This window comes from Gambusia affinis, linkage group LG22 (genome assembly GCF_019740435.1).
Source record: "Gambusia affinis linkage group LG22, SWU_Gaff_1.0, whole genome shotgun sequence".
Classification (NCBI taxonomy): Eukaryota; Metazoa; Chordata; class Actinopteri; order Cyprinodontiformes; family Poeciliidae; genus Gambusia; species Gambusia affinis.
Window position 1 is genome coordinate 11,071,936 of NC_057889.1, and position 15,783 is coordinate 11,087,718.

General features: G+C 37.4%; 2 protein-coding genes across 2 annotated transcripts in view; one reads left to right on the forward strand and one right to left on the reverse strand.

Moving 5' to 3' along the window:
* Positions 1-327: 327 nt before the first annotated feature.
* LOC122825296 (pro-opiomelanocortin-like) lies at positions 328-5,308 on the reverse strand. The gene is made up of 3 exons (XM_044106590.1): positions 4,939-5,308; positions 2,911-3,049; positions 328-1,246 (listed from the first exon to the last, which is right to left on the reverse strand). The coding sequence occupies exons 2-3, from the start codon at positions 3,028-3,030 to the stop codon at positions 647-649; spliced, it is 720 nt and encodes a 239-aa protein (XP_043962525.1). The 5' UTR covers positions 3,031-3,049; positions 4,939-5,308; the 3' UTR covers positions 328-646.
* Positions 5,309-12,424: 7,116 nt separating this feature from the next.
* The window catches only part of LOC122825297 (tyrosine-protein phosphatase non-receptor type 14-like), a 37,037-nt gene continuing 33,678 nt past the window's right edge, over positions 12,425-15,783 (forward strand). The window contains exon 1 of the mRNA XM_044106591.1: positions 12,425-12,782. The gene's annotated coding sequence lies outside the window, so the exon portion shown is untranslated. The remainder of the gene's footprint in view (positions 12,783-15,783) is intronic.

Here is a 15,783-nt window from a genome sequence, read left to right on the forward strand (position 1 = left end):
TCTTACTTTTGCTACATCAGAGTGAGTTTCCATTTCTTTTTTTTTAATATGCGGCTGTCTGATACAAAAGGACTTATGATCCGCCTGGAGGGATATGTAGGCAAAACTAGACTGATCATATTGAAAGCTTTTCAGATATGAAATACCAACATAAAGAGTATTTGTTGTCTTTTTTTGTTTTGACTTTCAGGGCAAAATGGCTGCTAGCAGAAGTTGTTAATCGTCATAAAAATGCGTTACATTTAAGATGAAATCAGTCTGAATTGTCAATTGCAAAAACTGAATATTTATTTTCAGAATAAATTACAAAAACAAATGAGTCTGCCACTAAGTTCACACATACCATCCACAAAGAAATATTTGAACAGATGACACATTTAAATCATTAACTGAGTTTCCAATAAGAGTTATTACTTTGAACCTCTCAAGTCATTTCCAAGAACTTAAAGCAGGTTGTGCTTTCTTTGTCTTCATATAGGCCTTTAATGAAATATTAGTCCCCAAAAATGGCATTCTAAAGATAGCAACTAATTTCTGGAATTTACATTAAGACATTATGGAAACTAGCCAAGAGTCGTTTTAAATTCACCTCTCTGCTCTTATTTTAGTACCTTTACTCTATTTGGTCTAGCTTTTTTTTTTCTTTTTAGCCCAGTATCATTTTCACATCCTTCACTAAAATGTTCTTGAATAACTTGGACAGCTTTTCCCGGGGTTTCTCCTCCCACAGCTTCACAAACCCATTGTTCTGTTTGGATGCAGGCGGGCTGCCCCATCTGAAGTGACTCATCCTGTAGGTCTCGGCTTTTCTCTCTGGTGTGGCCCGAGACCTGAACCCGGCTCTGGACCCGAGCACATCCTTATTCTGATGCTTTCCTTTAACAACGCCTCCCTTTGATTCAGCTGTGTTCCAGCTCAAGTGTCTGCGCGCCCGCAGGGGAAAGACCTCCTCATCCAGAGCGGAGGGGAACACTTTAACAGGCCTGCGCTTTCGGCCGAAAGGCTTCCCCCAGCGGAAATGCTCCATTGCATAAGAGCGGCGCTGGTCATTGTGGGCTTTCAGATCTCCCTCTGGTACTGTGCCTTCAGAAGCCAGAGTGGAGAGAATGATGCTGAGCAGCAGGTCACCCGTAGGGCTCTCCTCATCCTTCTCAGGATCACCAAAATTATCATTCTCCTGCTGATCTGCGACCCTGGGTGGCTTGATTTCAGGATCGATTGCGGGGGTGCAGAGGTGAAGGCAGTCCTTTGGGCGGGGGAAACCACACAGACAGCAGCAATATATTAAAATACTATTATCTGTTCTGTTTTAGCACAAAAACTTGAACAGTATCATGAAACATTTTTTTTAAAGTGTCAGCTAAAAATTTAGCAAAAAGATTTCACACTTGGTGCCTGATTGAGCTTCATTTAATCATACATCCTTAAAATGCAATAACCTCATTGTTCTCTCTTAAACTTATACTTACAAGTTCTGGCTTTTCTAAAATATATACTTTCTGTCCTTTGAGTTACCCTTATATTGATCTGGATGTACGCTTCGACTTGCTGTTATGTTGAAAAATTGAATTCATTTGAGCTTTTTTAAGTGTTTTCTTTGGAGAGAAGAATACCTCTCAGCCCTTCTCCTTACTCCAAATATGTGGGAACTACACAAGATACTTATCACATGTAGAAAACAATTCGTCCTTGTTGGAAACTGCTCCAGCTCCTAGAGTACTGCTGTCAGCAACGGGCGCCTGATTAAGTTCTAAATACAGGGAGCAAATTTGGAAAAGAAACAAAAATCATGAAACCTTTTCTCTTTCATGGCTGTAAGTAACTTGAGTGGACCAATCTCCCTGAGATGAAGCGGCTTTTAATTCCCAATCAGACAAGAGGATGGAATTATAATTGGATGATCCAATAGTTATTTATTTATTTTACTTCGATTAAAGAAAAATACTTGCAACAACAATTTACAGAGAATTTAGAAGTCTGTGACTGCAGGAAGTGAACAGATTTCTTTTGGTCATAAAATGGAGGAGCGAAGCATTTGCTGTCAACCTCTCAGCTGGTAGGTTTTCTTCTCAATAACTTTGGAGAAATGTGCTGTTTTAATGTTACTCCTTCCAAATTGTTCCTCCAGAATACCCCACCTGGCCCATTCCTTTGAATAAAAGGACAGTTGAGCTCTATTTCTGGTTAAGCATAATCAGTGGATCTAATTGCAGATATGAAATGACGCAGACCATGAATCAGAAGGAGCTTCAGAAAGGTGCGCACACTTTTCCGACCACCTTTTATATTTTGCTACTAGTTTATAAATGGCTGATTGACAACTAATAGGAAACTGTTTCCTTCTTCTTGAACTGCTTTTATTATTTGACCATCTAAATGATCCCCATATTTTCTTCTTTGACTAATAAGGAAAACTAAAGCACAGGAACAATAGATGAACATTATTTTAATGATTCATCTTTTGGACATTTTTACATAGCAGAATTAACATTGAATCAAAGATAAATTAATAAAACTTGCAGCATTTCCTTATTGGAAAAATAACTTCCATAGCTGCTTAGATTTAAATCTACTTTCTTTACCAAAGTTGAACAAATTTTATTCACAATGTATAAATGACTATTGGATAATCAACTCTGCCACTTATAATTAAATAATCTTCCTGCATAATTTTAGCTTGTAAAGGTAGAAAAGGTACATATCCCAAGGTACAAGAATATTCAGAAGAACTTCATGTTCTTTTAGAAAATCTTTAAAAAGATGAACCAGAAAAAGCTGCAGAGCTTCATTTTCTATCATTGTTCCAAAAGATTGTGTTATTATGTGTCATTATTTTGTCATTATGGCACAAAATGACAGGAAATAAGTGAACAGGCACAGCAAATAGTGCTTAAAAATAATTTGACTCACCTGTATTATGTCCTTGTTACTCAAGTCTTTGCACGTGGAGTTCTCTAAGCACACTGAGCCAGACCCAGAGCTGCACATAAATCCCATCAGAACCATAAACAACCAGCACTGACACACCATCTTCTTCTCCAACTCAGAGCTGGAAAAGAAAAAAAAAGGAAAAGAAAAAGAAGCACAAAGTGTTTAAGAGCACTGGAAATGTTTATGACCCAGCAGAGGTAAATCTTCACTTGATCACAGGGTAGAAGAATTTGCCGGACATTAGAAGAAACAGAATCTTTTGATCTTTATTCTTGTGTAACACATTCCTGCCTTATATAACTCAATTTGCTTCAATGCTGTCTTTGAGATGAGATGATCTGTATAGCTATGTGTCATGGTTGAATAATAGCTGAGCTCAAATACCAGCGGTGATCATTCCTGCTGGAGCCCGCATTGTAGCAGATGGTCGTGTTTATCACATGCGTCTTATCTAAACCTGGTTAGTGAAAGCAGAAATGTGACGGATTTATCAAAGGGGATACACAGTCACTTTTAAATAACTTACTATAAGAAAACTTGAGTAAATACAAAATGCAGTTTTCAAATGATAATGCAAGTGACGATGTAACTTATCAAGTGAAATTTTTTATATATTTTTAATTAACTATTTTGGTTCGATTTCATCATCTACTTGACTGACACACTTGTAGAATCAAAAGAATGATCTAAATAGGACCTGTCTGATAAAATGAAATGGGCAAATATATCTGAAAAAGCAGCACATCATTTTCTGATAGACAGATATTCAAAGGCCTGATGAAAATGACTCAAAAGTGCATCAGTGACCCGTCTGGGAGATCAAAACACAACCCAGAAGAACTACTGATGACCCAGAGACCTTTGGGAAAATATTCAGTTTACTGATGAGATGAAAGCGTTATTGGTAGAACTTTGAAATTTTCTCTATCAGAAAACGTGAAAGGAGAATGTACAGCCATCAGTTTGTGATATGATCCAAAGCAAAGAGCAAGAGCATGGATGCATGGAAGGATGAATGGATGGATGGATGGAGAAAATTTTTTATAGCCTTCTTTTCTTTTGTTTTTTATTATTAAATCTGAAAATTTGCTTGTTTTTTTCTGTAATCTCCTTTTAAAGACAATTTTGAAGCAATGAAACAATCATGAAGAAGCTGTTGTTGTTTACAGCTGCCTAAAAACACACAATAAAGAGATAATGATTATGATTATATTGCTGTGAACTAATTAAGTGAACAAAATGTGCTATTCAGTGCTAATACAAACATTTGCAGCTTAAGAAAGATTACTGAGGCTACCGTGTTCGCCATCTTCAGGACATGTAGAAGAAATTCACTTTCAAGGACTTTTCAATGCTTAAAATCCTTCTCAAGTAAAACTTTCTTTCCTCACTTTATTCATTGGAGATTTTTTTTTTTTTTACAGATTTTAGTTCAAAATTATAATTTTCTAATAATTGTTCTCATTATCAAGTTTTTAAACATTTAAAGTTCAATCAGAATTTTTTTTTTAAGTTTTGTTTTTTTTGTTTTCTGCAGTTTCCTGGGTGATTAAAACAGGTATCAAGTGTGTGAGATAATAATCTTGACTATGTTTAGAAACTGGCTCCTGGTGCTTTTTCCCTCCCTGCTCTGTTATTGTGACTCGCTGGTGGGCTTTTTGTTTTTGTAGCTCCGGCAGAGACTCATCTCTTGCTACAGCATGACTCACTCAGCTGAGATCTGCGCTGATATACTCACTTTGATCAGAGGAGCCTACAAAGCTACAATAAAATAAAATGCGTTTTTTTTTTTTTTTTTTGCATAACATTAGAAAACAATCAAAATCAGACCTTACACTTTTGCAAACATCTGCCCAAATGCACTTTAAGGTACTGCCCTTGTTTGTCATTACATTTGCTGCTATTCATATCAGTGCCATTAAAATAAATTATTATTATTATTATTATTATTATTATTATTATTATTATTATTATTATTATTATTATTATTATTATTATTATTTTTACCTTTTTCAAAATTCTTGTCTTCCCTTCTTGCTTCCCCCCTCTGTCTTGGCTCCTCAGATCTCGCAGACTTCCAGTCACTCTCCTGCTCCAGCTTTCTCCGGTCCCAGTAATAAAATGCTCAGTAGGAGATAGGCTCGCTGCTGCCTCTTTTGATGATGAAAGCTCTTTTTATAGTTGGAAGAATTAAAGAGTGTTGAGTCTCAAGGCCTCTGGGTGTGATTAAGGTGCGGCATCAACTTCTCTGCTCTAAACGGGGAGGAGTGTGTGTGCTTTTGCGCATGGCCGCCCACACGGCTCCTGATCAATACTGCAAGCTCTCTTCATCGCAGAATATAAAGAAAAAAAAAGAAGAAATCAAGCATGACTAGAATGGTTTACCTTACCTCACGGTGCTCTTTATATTTTCTTATTTTAATTCACTTCTAGAATGCCTCAAATATCCCATATAAGTGATCATTGGGATGTTTTTGTTCTTTCCGGTAATTTCTTGAACTGAAGTTCCCCTTTAATACATAACTGTTAAAACAGCGGCTCTTTAGTTGTGAACAATGGAAGGTCTGGGTCAGAATCTCTAAAAGGCTTAACCTAATTGCTCATGTGTGAACACAATTAAGGGTGCTTGTAAAATCAACCTGACCAATTTAATCGTTTTCTTATTGGGTTTTTTTTCTCTTTATTTTTGGAAGTTGTGCGTGTGTCCCTGAGTGGAAACTTCATTATAAGGATCTGAGTCACTGGCCAGACGTCATGGGAGACGAAGACACACAGACAATAGCACACCAACACAGGTCTTCACAAAGGGAGGAGGAGTGAGGGAGAAAAATCCAACCAACTTACTTTTTTTTTTCCAGTGTGAAATTTTATGTACCGTCACCTGCAGAAGTGTTCAGATTTTGCCCAAGGACAAACCACATGAAATGGGAGGCGACTGGTCTTGATATAGGAGGAAGATGTGTGCTTGTTATGAAAGAGGTTTTAAAGTGTATCAACTTCAGATAGAATGGCTGAATAGAATTTCTATTAGTCTAAACCCATTCTGCCATGTCCCTAAATACCGTCATTCATCTTCTTCATCTTTTATTTACTCATTCATCATGACCTCTGTCCAAATATATTTAAACTTTGCACGTCAGAAATTCTGAGTTTTACGTCTTCTTCCACTCAAGGCTTGAACTACAGTTAGTTGAGAGCTTTGTATGGTTTCTGCAGTTATAACACTGTAATAGGTTGATTCCTGTTGTTTTACTCTGTCCATACAGAGTAAAGCCCTGAAATAACCAGGACCTCAAATTTAACGATGATGAAAATTTATGTGAATTTAATCAAACTATTAAACCTAAAGAAGTGGACATTTAAATTTTCTTTGTAAAATGTGGGGTAAAAAAAGAAATTTGTGGTGAGGAATAGGTAATGTTTTTGCTGTTGTTGATGTAAAGTTGCAGACTTATGTAATCAGGAAGATATTGCACCTTGTAGGGAAGAGTGAGAGGAGGAAACCCTTGGTCTCCAAGAAGAATATGACAGACAGTAAGACATTTTCAATAGTATTGTGTCTGAACTTTTTCTCAGCTAGAAAAACTGTATTTGTTGACATTTTTCCCTTTCAGAGACAAATACAAAGTAAGACTGGACATCAATATATCAAAGTTTTATAAAAAAAGAACAAAATATTGAATAGGTGTTCAATGTTTATGTAGTTATAGATAAACAAAAAGACAGCGTTTTCATGATTTCAAATGTGATAAGAATGAATTTCAGGTTGTGAGCCTGCCGTACTTATCAGAGGTTTATGTGGGGTTGCTTTTTCAGCCATGAAAATCAAAGCTTGCTACAGCACATTGATTTGCTGCTGTGTTCCCTGATTGGGCTTAAGATACAACAAAGTGCTTAATCCTCACACTGTTCACTGACTCGCTCAGATTCAGGGCTTTTGAACCCTCAGACAGGGACTTGAGCGATGGCAAAACCTGAACGCCTTATTTCACAAGACAAGATGGAAAACAGATTCTGAAGTAGATGTCTAGAATTGTTGGGTTATCTGCATTTTTAAAACAGACCACCAGGTCAAAGGATAAGAAAGCTCTTTAATGTGTAGTTGCTGGTAAAATTATTAACCCCCACTGCAAATGTAGTTGTGTGCGCAACAAATTATCAACAAATTGGGTTATAGAAATTTAAATAGCACAACACATTCCAAGTGGTTTCTGCTAATTCAACACAAAATTTTACTTTTAATGACAACTCTGTCTCAAAATCCCTCTTAGCAGAGCACACTTTTCCTGTTATAACATGCAACAAACGTGACTCATGGTCAGACACAACTACTGAGGAATGGGGAAAGGACTCCACTTCATCAGCAGTCTTAGGTTTGGGGTTTTGGGTGCTGCAGGTGACTTTTTCAAATCTCAATTTTTTTTTACTTTTTTAAAGAATTCAAATTAGGCAACAATGATGGCCACTCAAATCTTCCAGGGCTTCTTCTGACGCCAAGCTTTGGTGGACTGTGAGTTGTATTTGGGATCATTTCCCTGATTAAGTCCAGTTTGTCGTCCAGATGCTGCAGGTTTTCAGTGTCATGGGAAATGATGCAATCCCAGAGCATCACTGAAAACACCCACATGCTTTGCTCTTCTTGTCAGTGAATGCTTCATTCTTGTGCCTCCAGACATGCCCCTTTTTCATAGGCCTGAAAGGTTTTCCTCTTTCTCTTTTATAGTGCACATTGGAGCTGACTTCTCTTGTTTTGCTTGCGGCATTCAGGCATGGAGCCCTCCAGTATTTTTATTTTATGCCTCTGTGAAAACTGAAACCTCAGTGGCTGCTGCCAGAGTCTAATCTTTTGCAGTAAGTCAGAGGTTTTTGACCAGTCTACTCGAAAATATGGTGGCGGCCACTGAGAACTTCCTCTTTCTAAACTTCTTTAGTCTCTATTTCTTTGATTTTAAACTTGTGAGCTGCTCTTCCAACTGTATCTCAGGAAAACGTCCAGGCCTTGTACTATCTATTTATATCATTTTATGACAAGACAATTATATTTTTGGTTGAGTTTTGTATGTCTGAGACCAAACCTGATTCGCAGATGTGTTCTTTTTCTTGCATACTTCTTTTCAGGGGGTTAAATGATATTGAGATTTCAGCATAAATAGCAGAGAGCATTGTATTTGAATACATGTCTTTTAATATTAGTATAATTCAACTACTAAAACAGGTTCTTATGTGGGTTGCTCATTGCTAATACCCAAACAAATTTGAACTTTTCCAATAAACCCCCCTCTCAGTGGGGGTTAAAACACTTTAAGTGCAGCTATGTTCTGTAATTTGTTCATGTAAGGCCCTGTCAGCAAAGTCAAGCAATAACCATTGCAGTTTTTCATTGTACCTCAATGAAAAACTCAGCAGACTTAGTCAGAGGCCTTGGAGAAGCAATCTAAAGAAGACATTCATAGTCGGCTTTGTTAAGTGAATTACAATAATCAATACAAAACCAAATAGATGTTGTCTAAAATCAGATTGCATTTCCTTAAACTGAGAAAGTTCCCATAAGCAGAGTTTCAGCTCTACATCTGTAAAAACAACTAGGCATTTAAACAAGAAATATGACCGAAAATCAACAGCAATAGATGGATAATAAATTTCCTTAAATAAGCTAAAAATATATGTGGTAAAATCTGCCCTTCAGGTAGTGGTAGTGGTAGAAATAATTATGAAACATGTTGTGGCCCTTGGTGTTGTACTTCTGATTTGCAGGAAAGTGAGTCCTAAAGTAGAAACAGGACATTTGTAAGAACAAGACGAACAACGAACCTTTCATTGTACGTTTACAAGTTTCTGCCAGACTCTTAAGTGGACTGGAAACAACAGAGGAGGCTTAGAGATTACTATAGATATCTGCTGCTTGATTGTAATGATAAACCACAGATGTGCAAAGAATTCAGCTTAGTGCTGTCTGTCAGGCCTGTGAGCACACCCCCACACGCACAGCAGGGGAGGAGAAGGAAAGCACATGGGGAGGAGGCAGAGGCGCTTGAAGACTGCAAACTGTTTTAGTTGGCATTGGCAGTCGCTCCCATGATCACAATATCAGACATTCAGAAATAAATCTTCTTTGGTGAGACATCAACAAACCCTTATTGGTAAATACGACTCTACTAAAGGCAGATGAAAAATGTGCAGACATGAGCAAATTGTAGATGGGAAAACAAGGAAACAGTTTAGATTAATTTAACTTCAAAGTTAGTCTGAATATGAAAGTCAAGTGTTCATGATTTCCCCTTATAAAAGCTGAGATGAATCCTTCTTTTGCCTTAATCATAAACAACAAGAATAACTTTCTGCATGAGGAGAAGAGCATGACTCCTCAAATATTTGTCCAAACTTGCCTCAGGCTTTGATGGTAAAAATAAAATTAAACCCCTGATCAGTTTTATTTTTCATTTATTCAATTTTGTGGCCTGAAAATGGAAAGGGTGAAGGGACCCTTGGTTTTGTTTGTTATTCACAGCACCTGCTTATAAATGTGAGTCATTGTTCTATATAAATGCAGAAGGTATTTTTGAAATAGAAAGAGTTATGCAAATGCATCACACCAGCTGCATTTGAGCTGGTGTGATGCATTTGAGAAGTTTCATCATATCTGACATACTGCCACCAATGGACAAAAGTGAAATAAATACTGGTAAACCATTATAAATCTTGATCCAATTGGTCAGACTTCATCTGACCCTAAAGTGTTTTGGGTCAGATGAAGCAGCCTATTATGAAAGTAAGCAAACTGGAGAGCTTACAGGAAATTACTGGATAAAGATCAGGTTACAATGTTGTAGTTGAATTATGAATACATGGTCTGATCAGTGTCTCAAACCCTCAGGCCAGTTAACTCAAATTACGGATTGTTGCTGCTTGCTAATACTGATGCGTGTCTGCAAGCCATGGTTATGCGTCTCCCTGACGACTAATTACATTTCCTTCAGGAAATAAGTGAAGTTTATTACCCAATAGGTGTGAAATGTTTCTCTGACGTGGACACTTCACAGTCTATGGAAGGGGGAGTAGGTGCTTGAGGTCGTATATAATACATTTACGTAAGGCCCACCCCATGGCAGATAAGCCTGAAAAAGAAAAATTGGGGCTTAGAAAAGGGAGTTCTGGCTGAACATATCTCTCCAGATGGTTTCACTTAGATTCTAAGCTTTAAAGCAAACCTCTTATTCAGCACTGATGTCTTTTCCTGCAAGCTCACACACAAAAAAACTAGGCTGAATTAATGCAGGATATCTGCAGTAAATCTAAAGCAAAGAGGAAATATGTTATTTTAAAAAATCTTTAATCCCAAAATCTTCATAAGGTGATGATTGTGTAGACTTTATGTTTCGCTTTGGTTTTGGTTTTTGTCCTTTGTCTATTGTTTACCATGTTTGTTTCCCACTATTCCCTGTAGTATTTATAGCTATATTTTGTGTCTCTGCGTTTGGTCACTTCCTTTGATTTTATTCCCCATTGCTTGTCTTGATTCTTGTTGATATGCTGCAGGTTCTTTTCATCTTCTGCTCTATTCTCTCATAAGGCTGCTTTTTATTTTAAAATAAAGATGTCAAGTTCAATATCTCATTGAAAAGGCAATTTGTTATCCAACATCTCCTTATAAACCAAGACACTTGTTTAGACATTTGTGAACAAACTAAGCAATACAAGATGAAATACTGAGAAAAAAACCAGTAATGACATATCATTATTATTATTAAAGATAATGCTAGGGTTTAAACAATGAAGTTGCAGAAAGCAAGAGTGAGACAAAAAATTATCAAATTACTTTTTCACAGAGATTTAGATTTTATTCTTCAATCTGAAACTGTAAATAACTAAATAATGTTTTGTTATTCTCTGTAGGTGTTTTTTGTTTTTCATACTGTCTTTTAAATTCATACTTTTTATGTTTCAGCAATTTTGCAGATGGTAAGGCTTAATCAGGCTCAAAGCTGCCTTTGATAAATTGATGGACCTGCCTTTGAATGCCATTAAAAGCAATGTAAAATGCTAACTGTTTCACATTTTCTTTTCAAACCACATGCAATACTGTTCACAAATGCAAATATATGATAAAATGTCCTAATTAAGCCATAAAATGTATAAATACATTCTGAAAATAAATACGGCAAAGGAACACGACTGACACTGGGATTTTGCTGCTGCGACTTCCAGGAGAGCCACAAGAGGTTGCAATTTGTTCACAAATCTGACATCTGTGGGCTTCTTCTGTCTCCTCAGAATGAAGCTGTTCATTTTACAGGATATTCTGCAAGGAGAATATATGTATATATATATATATATATATATATATATATATATATATATATATATATATATATATATATATATATATATATATATATATATATATATATATATATATATATAAGGACTACAGAATGAGACTACAGAAAAAGATAAAGATGTGTGAGAGATGGCTCATTTGTCAGAAATCTCTGACAGCCTCACACTGCTTCTGAATAGAAATTTCTGACTTTAATTAACACATTTTTCACTCTCTTCTAGAGAGTGAAAAAATACCTCTAGAATGGTACCAGTGCTCTAGAATGGTAACCAAACTATAATATAATGCTTCTTTTGTTAGTGTAGAAATTATTCTATTTATTTTGTTTAATATAAAGATATTAAAGATAACCACCTTTTTGTTGCACATTTGCATAAAAGTAGGCCTACATGCTAAAAATATAGACTATATGCAGATAAGTCGCCCCATTGACTGTGTGACTCATTTGCCCGCCTAAAGACAGACAGAAGGGACATGGACATGTGAGGGGTCTCCTTTGTTCCGCGATTAGTCTCCTCCGTGGCCCCTGGAAAACTATTAAACGAGCAGGACTTCTCACAGGAGCCCCGCATTCCTCGGATTCCTCGTGTCTGATGTCACAGCAGAGAGGACGGGGCTCCAGTGGCGTCTGGACTCACGGATGCGTTCACGGACAGCGAGACCTGAGCTTCCCATGTGGGATTTTTCAAAAGGTACAAGAATTTAAATAACAGTTTTTTAAATTACTTTTAAATGGAGTTTTATTTTTTATTTTTAATTTATTTTGTGGGTTGAGTCTATCTATCTATCTATCTATCTATCTATCTATCTATCTATCTATCTATCTATCTATCTATCTATCTATCTATCTATCTATCTATCTATCTATCTATCTATCTATCTATCTATCTATCTATCTATCTATCTATCTATCTATCTATCTATCTATCTATCTATCTATCTATCTATCTATCTATCTATCTATCTATCTATCTATCTATCTATCTATCTATCTATCTATCTATCTATCTATCTATCTATCTATCTATCTATCTATCTATACTTTTATACAGAATAACATTGATATACGTTGACACTGATTTTCACGTCTTTTTTCTTCAGCATCTGAACGCATCGTGTGCTCACTGCTCTCTCTCCGCCTGTCTGAACGCCTCCATTGGAACAGAGGGGCCAGTACTATAAACATACCGAGAATCCCACCGAGAGACTACGTGAGACCACGTCGTTTTTACGCAAGTGGTAGAAGTTTTGCAGATGATTTCAAACTTTTCCGTCATTCTCAGCAACAATCAGTTTGAAATACTCATCAACAAACGGGTTGCAGCAGTTTCTGGACTCCCTATTGCTTCTCCGACATGCTTTTTGTTCCTAATGTTGCGTTCATATGAAACGATGAAAAGTCTTTCAGGTTTTCAGGACTGAAGACGATCAGTTGACTGTATGCGGATTATCTGCAGCGAAGAGAACTTTCTTCCACTGGAAGTAAAAAACAGGATGTAGCGCAGGATAAAAGGTGAGTTTTTGTTTATTTTTTACTTGGAAAACTGCTTTTTTTACTCTTAAAAAGTTAAAGCAATAATTTGGGAAAACTCGGACTTTCCTACATCATGTAGGCCAAATGGCTTTGACTCGGAGCAAATCTGAAATGGTTTTATGCTAAAAAACCTCCCCACCCCCTTTTCACATCAGACCTCCGCGTAAAAATACTGCATTAAAACTCTGAACTTTCAAAGTAAATCAAGTTTATGTTTAATTTCACTGTAGAAATCAGATGTTTTTGTAATCGGGACGGCTCGAGTGAAAGATATGACCATTACGTTGGCGAGAACTTGAATTTGTCTATTGAATACACTGTTGAATTTGTCAGGATTTAGTGTGGATCTAACACCTGGATTAATTCTTTCAGTCCACGCATGTGATCAACAGTGCGTGGAACCGTTCACGTGAGCTTGTCTGGGGTTTGCCCTATCTGATGCAAACACCCTCACACTGTGCAAGCAGAGTTTGCGTGAAGAGGGATGTGTTTGGACACGCAGCACTGTGGACTGCAAGCAGCAGAGAGCTCTGTAACGGAGAACATAGTTGCTGCAGGCGTCGGCTGCACACACACACACACACACACACACACACACACACGCACACACACGCACGCACACATCTGACTATCTTTAAAAGCTCAGAGGCCTGCTGTGTAAATTACATGGTGCAAGTGACTTGGGAGTACACCCTGGTGGGGAATTTTAAAGCACCAGGACTTATTAGAGCTGTAGCCTTCACCCATACTTCCTGTTTTAGAGGTATTTTTGTCAGGTTGTAAGAAAGGAAACTTACAGATATTTATGGAGTCCCAGAGGCATGTTTTTGTTGAAGGTCAGCCTGGTAAGACTATAATAGGTGTTTACCACATAATGTGTGCTTGCATTCAGAGAGAAAAGTGGCTATTGTTTGCACTGCCAGTGGTCATTTGAGTCTAAAGGCCATTTGATTACTATATAGGGGAAAACACACCTGTAATTTTGGTCAAGTGCTGCACGCTGTAGCCCACCACAGGAAAAGAGAGCGGGAAAAATGAAAATAGGCTGCTCTGGTCATTGTTGTTATTTTTACACTTTTCAAATGTGAGCCAAAAATAAATAAATTAACAAAAACACATGTAACATCTGATTTTTATGAAGAAAAAGTGAATTCTGTGAAAAGTCTCGAGCTAAAAGACAAATGATCAGAGTTTCATGCACAATTATTGACCTGGTTTATGCCACCCAAATCCACTTTACACCTTAGCTACACAGCATTGTATCTCTTTCAGTCATCTTTGAGGAAGATATTTGAATTACAAAAAGAATCCATCAATTCCAGCCTGTTACAAAAGAACAGGCAATAAGTAAAGTGACTCAATGCATAAACTCACATAAGTGAGTTTTTATGTAGTTTAAAAATAGAGTTTAAACTGGTTAATAAGGCTTTGTTTTTAATACAACCAAAACATTAATCAGGTTTCTTGGGGAACAAACATATTGGTGCACAAGGTGTATATAATAAAATATATACACACACCACTCATATTCTGATGACCTTCAGCAAGTCAATGCAATCAATCAAATTTGAAAACATTTTAACCGATTTGAATAATAAAGTAAACTTGGCTTATTTGTTGACAATGAGGATCAGTTGGGAATGTATGTTAATTTGAATTGGTCTGTGTGATTTTTCAACAGTTATAAATGTTAGCTTGCATTATTCATTCCAACTGTGTGTGATCATTGTGTCTCTCTGATATATGCTGAAGGAGAAGCACTTTGGGGTTGTCCTCCTTTGGTTTTCCATCAACTTTGTGGGTACCGCTGGCAGTACATCAAAAATTCAGCATAACACTACCACCACACTTTACAGTTAGTCCAGTATACTCTTGACTCTGTCTTACAAACATTTCTCTCGTCATCTTGGCTTGTCTGACCATAGAACCGTTCTCTGCAAGGGATTTGGCTTGTGTATGGGGTACACCTTCATGTTGGCCTCATGCTTGAAGGTTTCCCATTTGGAAAAAAGGGCCTTCCTTCTTGGTCAACACGGCTGTAGCTCACTTTGATGCTGAATCATTTCAATTGGGACAATGGCGATGGTATCCCACGAACTTCCAGGTGTAGATAGGCTTGGTGGCTCCTTGGTTGTTCTAAACCATGTTGGGTTGGATTTGAAATTTGGACACAGTTGAGCGTTCCAGTGGGACAGCAATCCCAAACACACATCACAACTGATTTATTTATTTTTTTCTTTTGTATAAATAACTTCAACTTTTGGTGAAGCAGAGTGGTGCTTCTCCTGCATCAACAAATTATGCATATGACATATAAAGACTCCATTTTGTTGTTCTTTTTCATTATCTTTTGAGGATGTCTAATTATTAATGTCAATTTAAAAAATAGTGTATTTGTAGAGGTTTAAAGCCCCAAATGAAGAATGCAATGCATGTCAACGTCTGATTGGCCATCTGTGTAATAATGCAAGGTAAGAGAATGCAAGCTGATTTTAATTAGATGCTTGGAGTGGTGTGTCACACAGGGATGCTTTTGTTGCCGCTCTGAGTTGTGTGCCGTCGTGCAGCCTGGCGAACGATAACATGACTGAGAGCGTGCAGCGACCTGCCCAAATCTCCCACACTCCACCAGGTGTTTCGTGCGAGTTGTCAGTCACAGCTGCTGGGCCCGACTCCCTCCGCAGATCAGACCTCCACTCACTACCAGGACGGGGCCAACAAGTGGTATTTTATGGGCGTTCAAGCATTAAGCAAGAGATATTTTTCCATTTGATCTTCTGTTTAGGAAAGAGTGTGACTTTTTCTGGTCTTTGTAGTCAGCGTAGTGTAGACGGTAGCAAAACTGCTGCCTTCACAGACCTTTAAAAATCAGAGCTGGTGCCTGAGGACTCGGCTGAAAGACCTTGCTGTGTGTTGGGAGTAAAGTCGGGTGAGTGCGGTTCCTAGGAGGGGGGACGGGTTGGTGGGGATGGAAAATGTG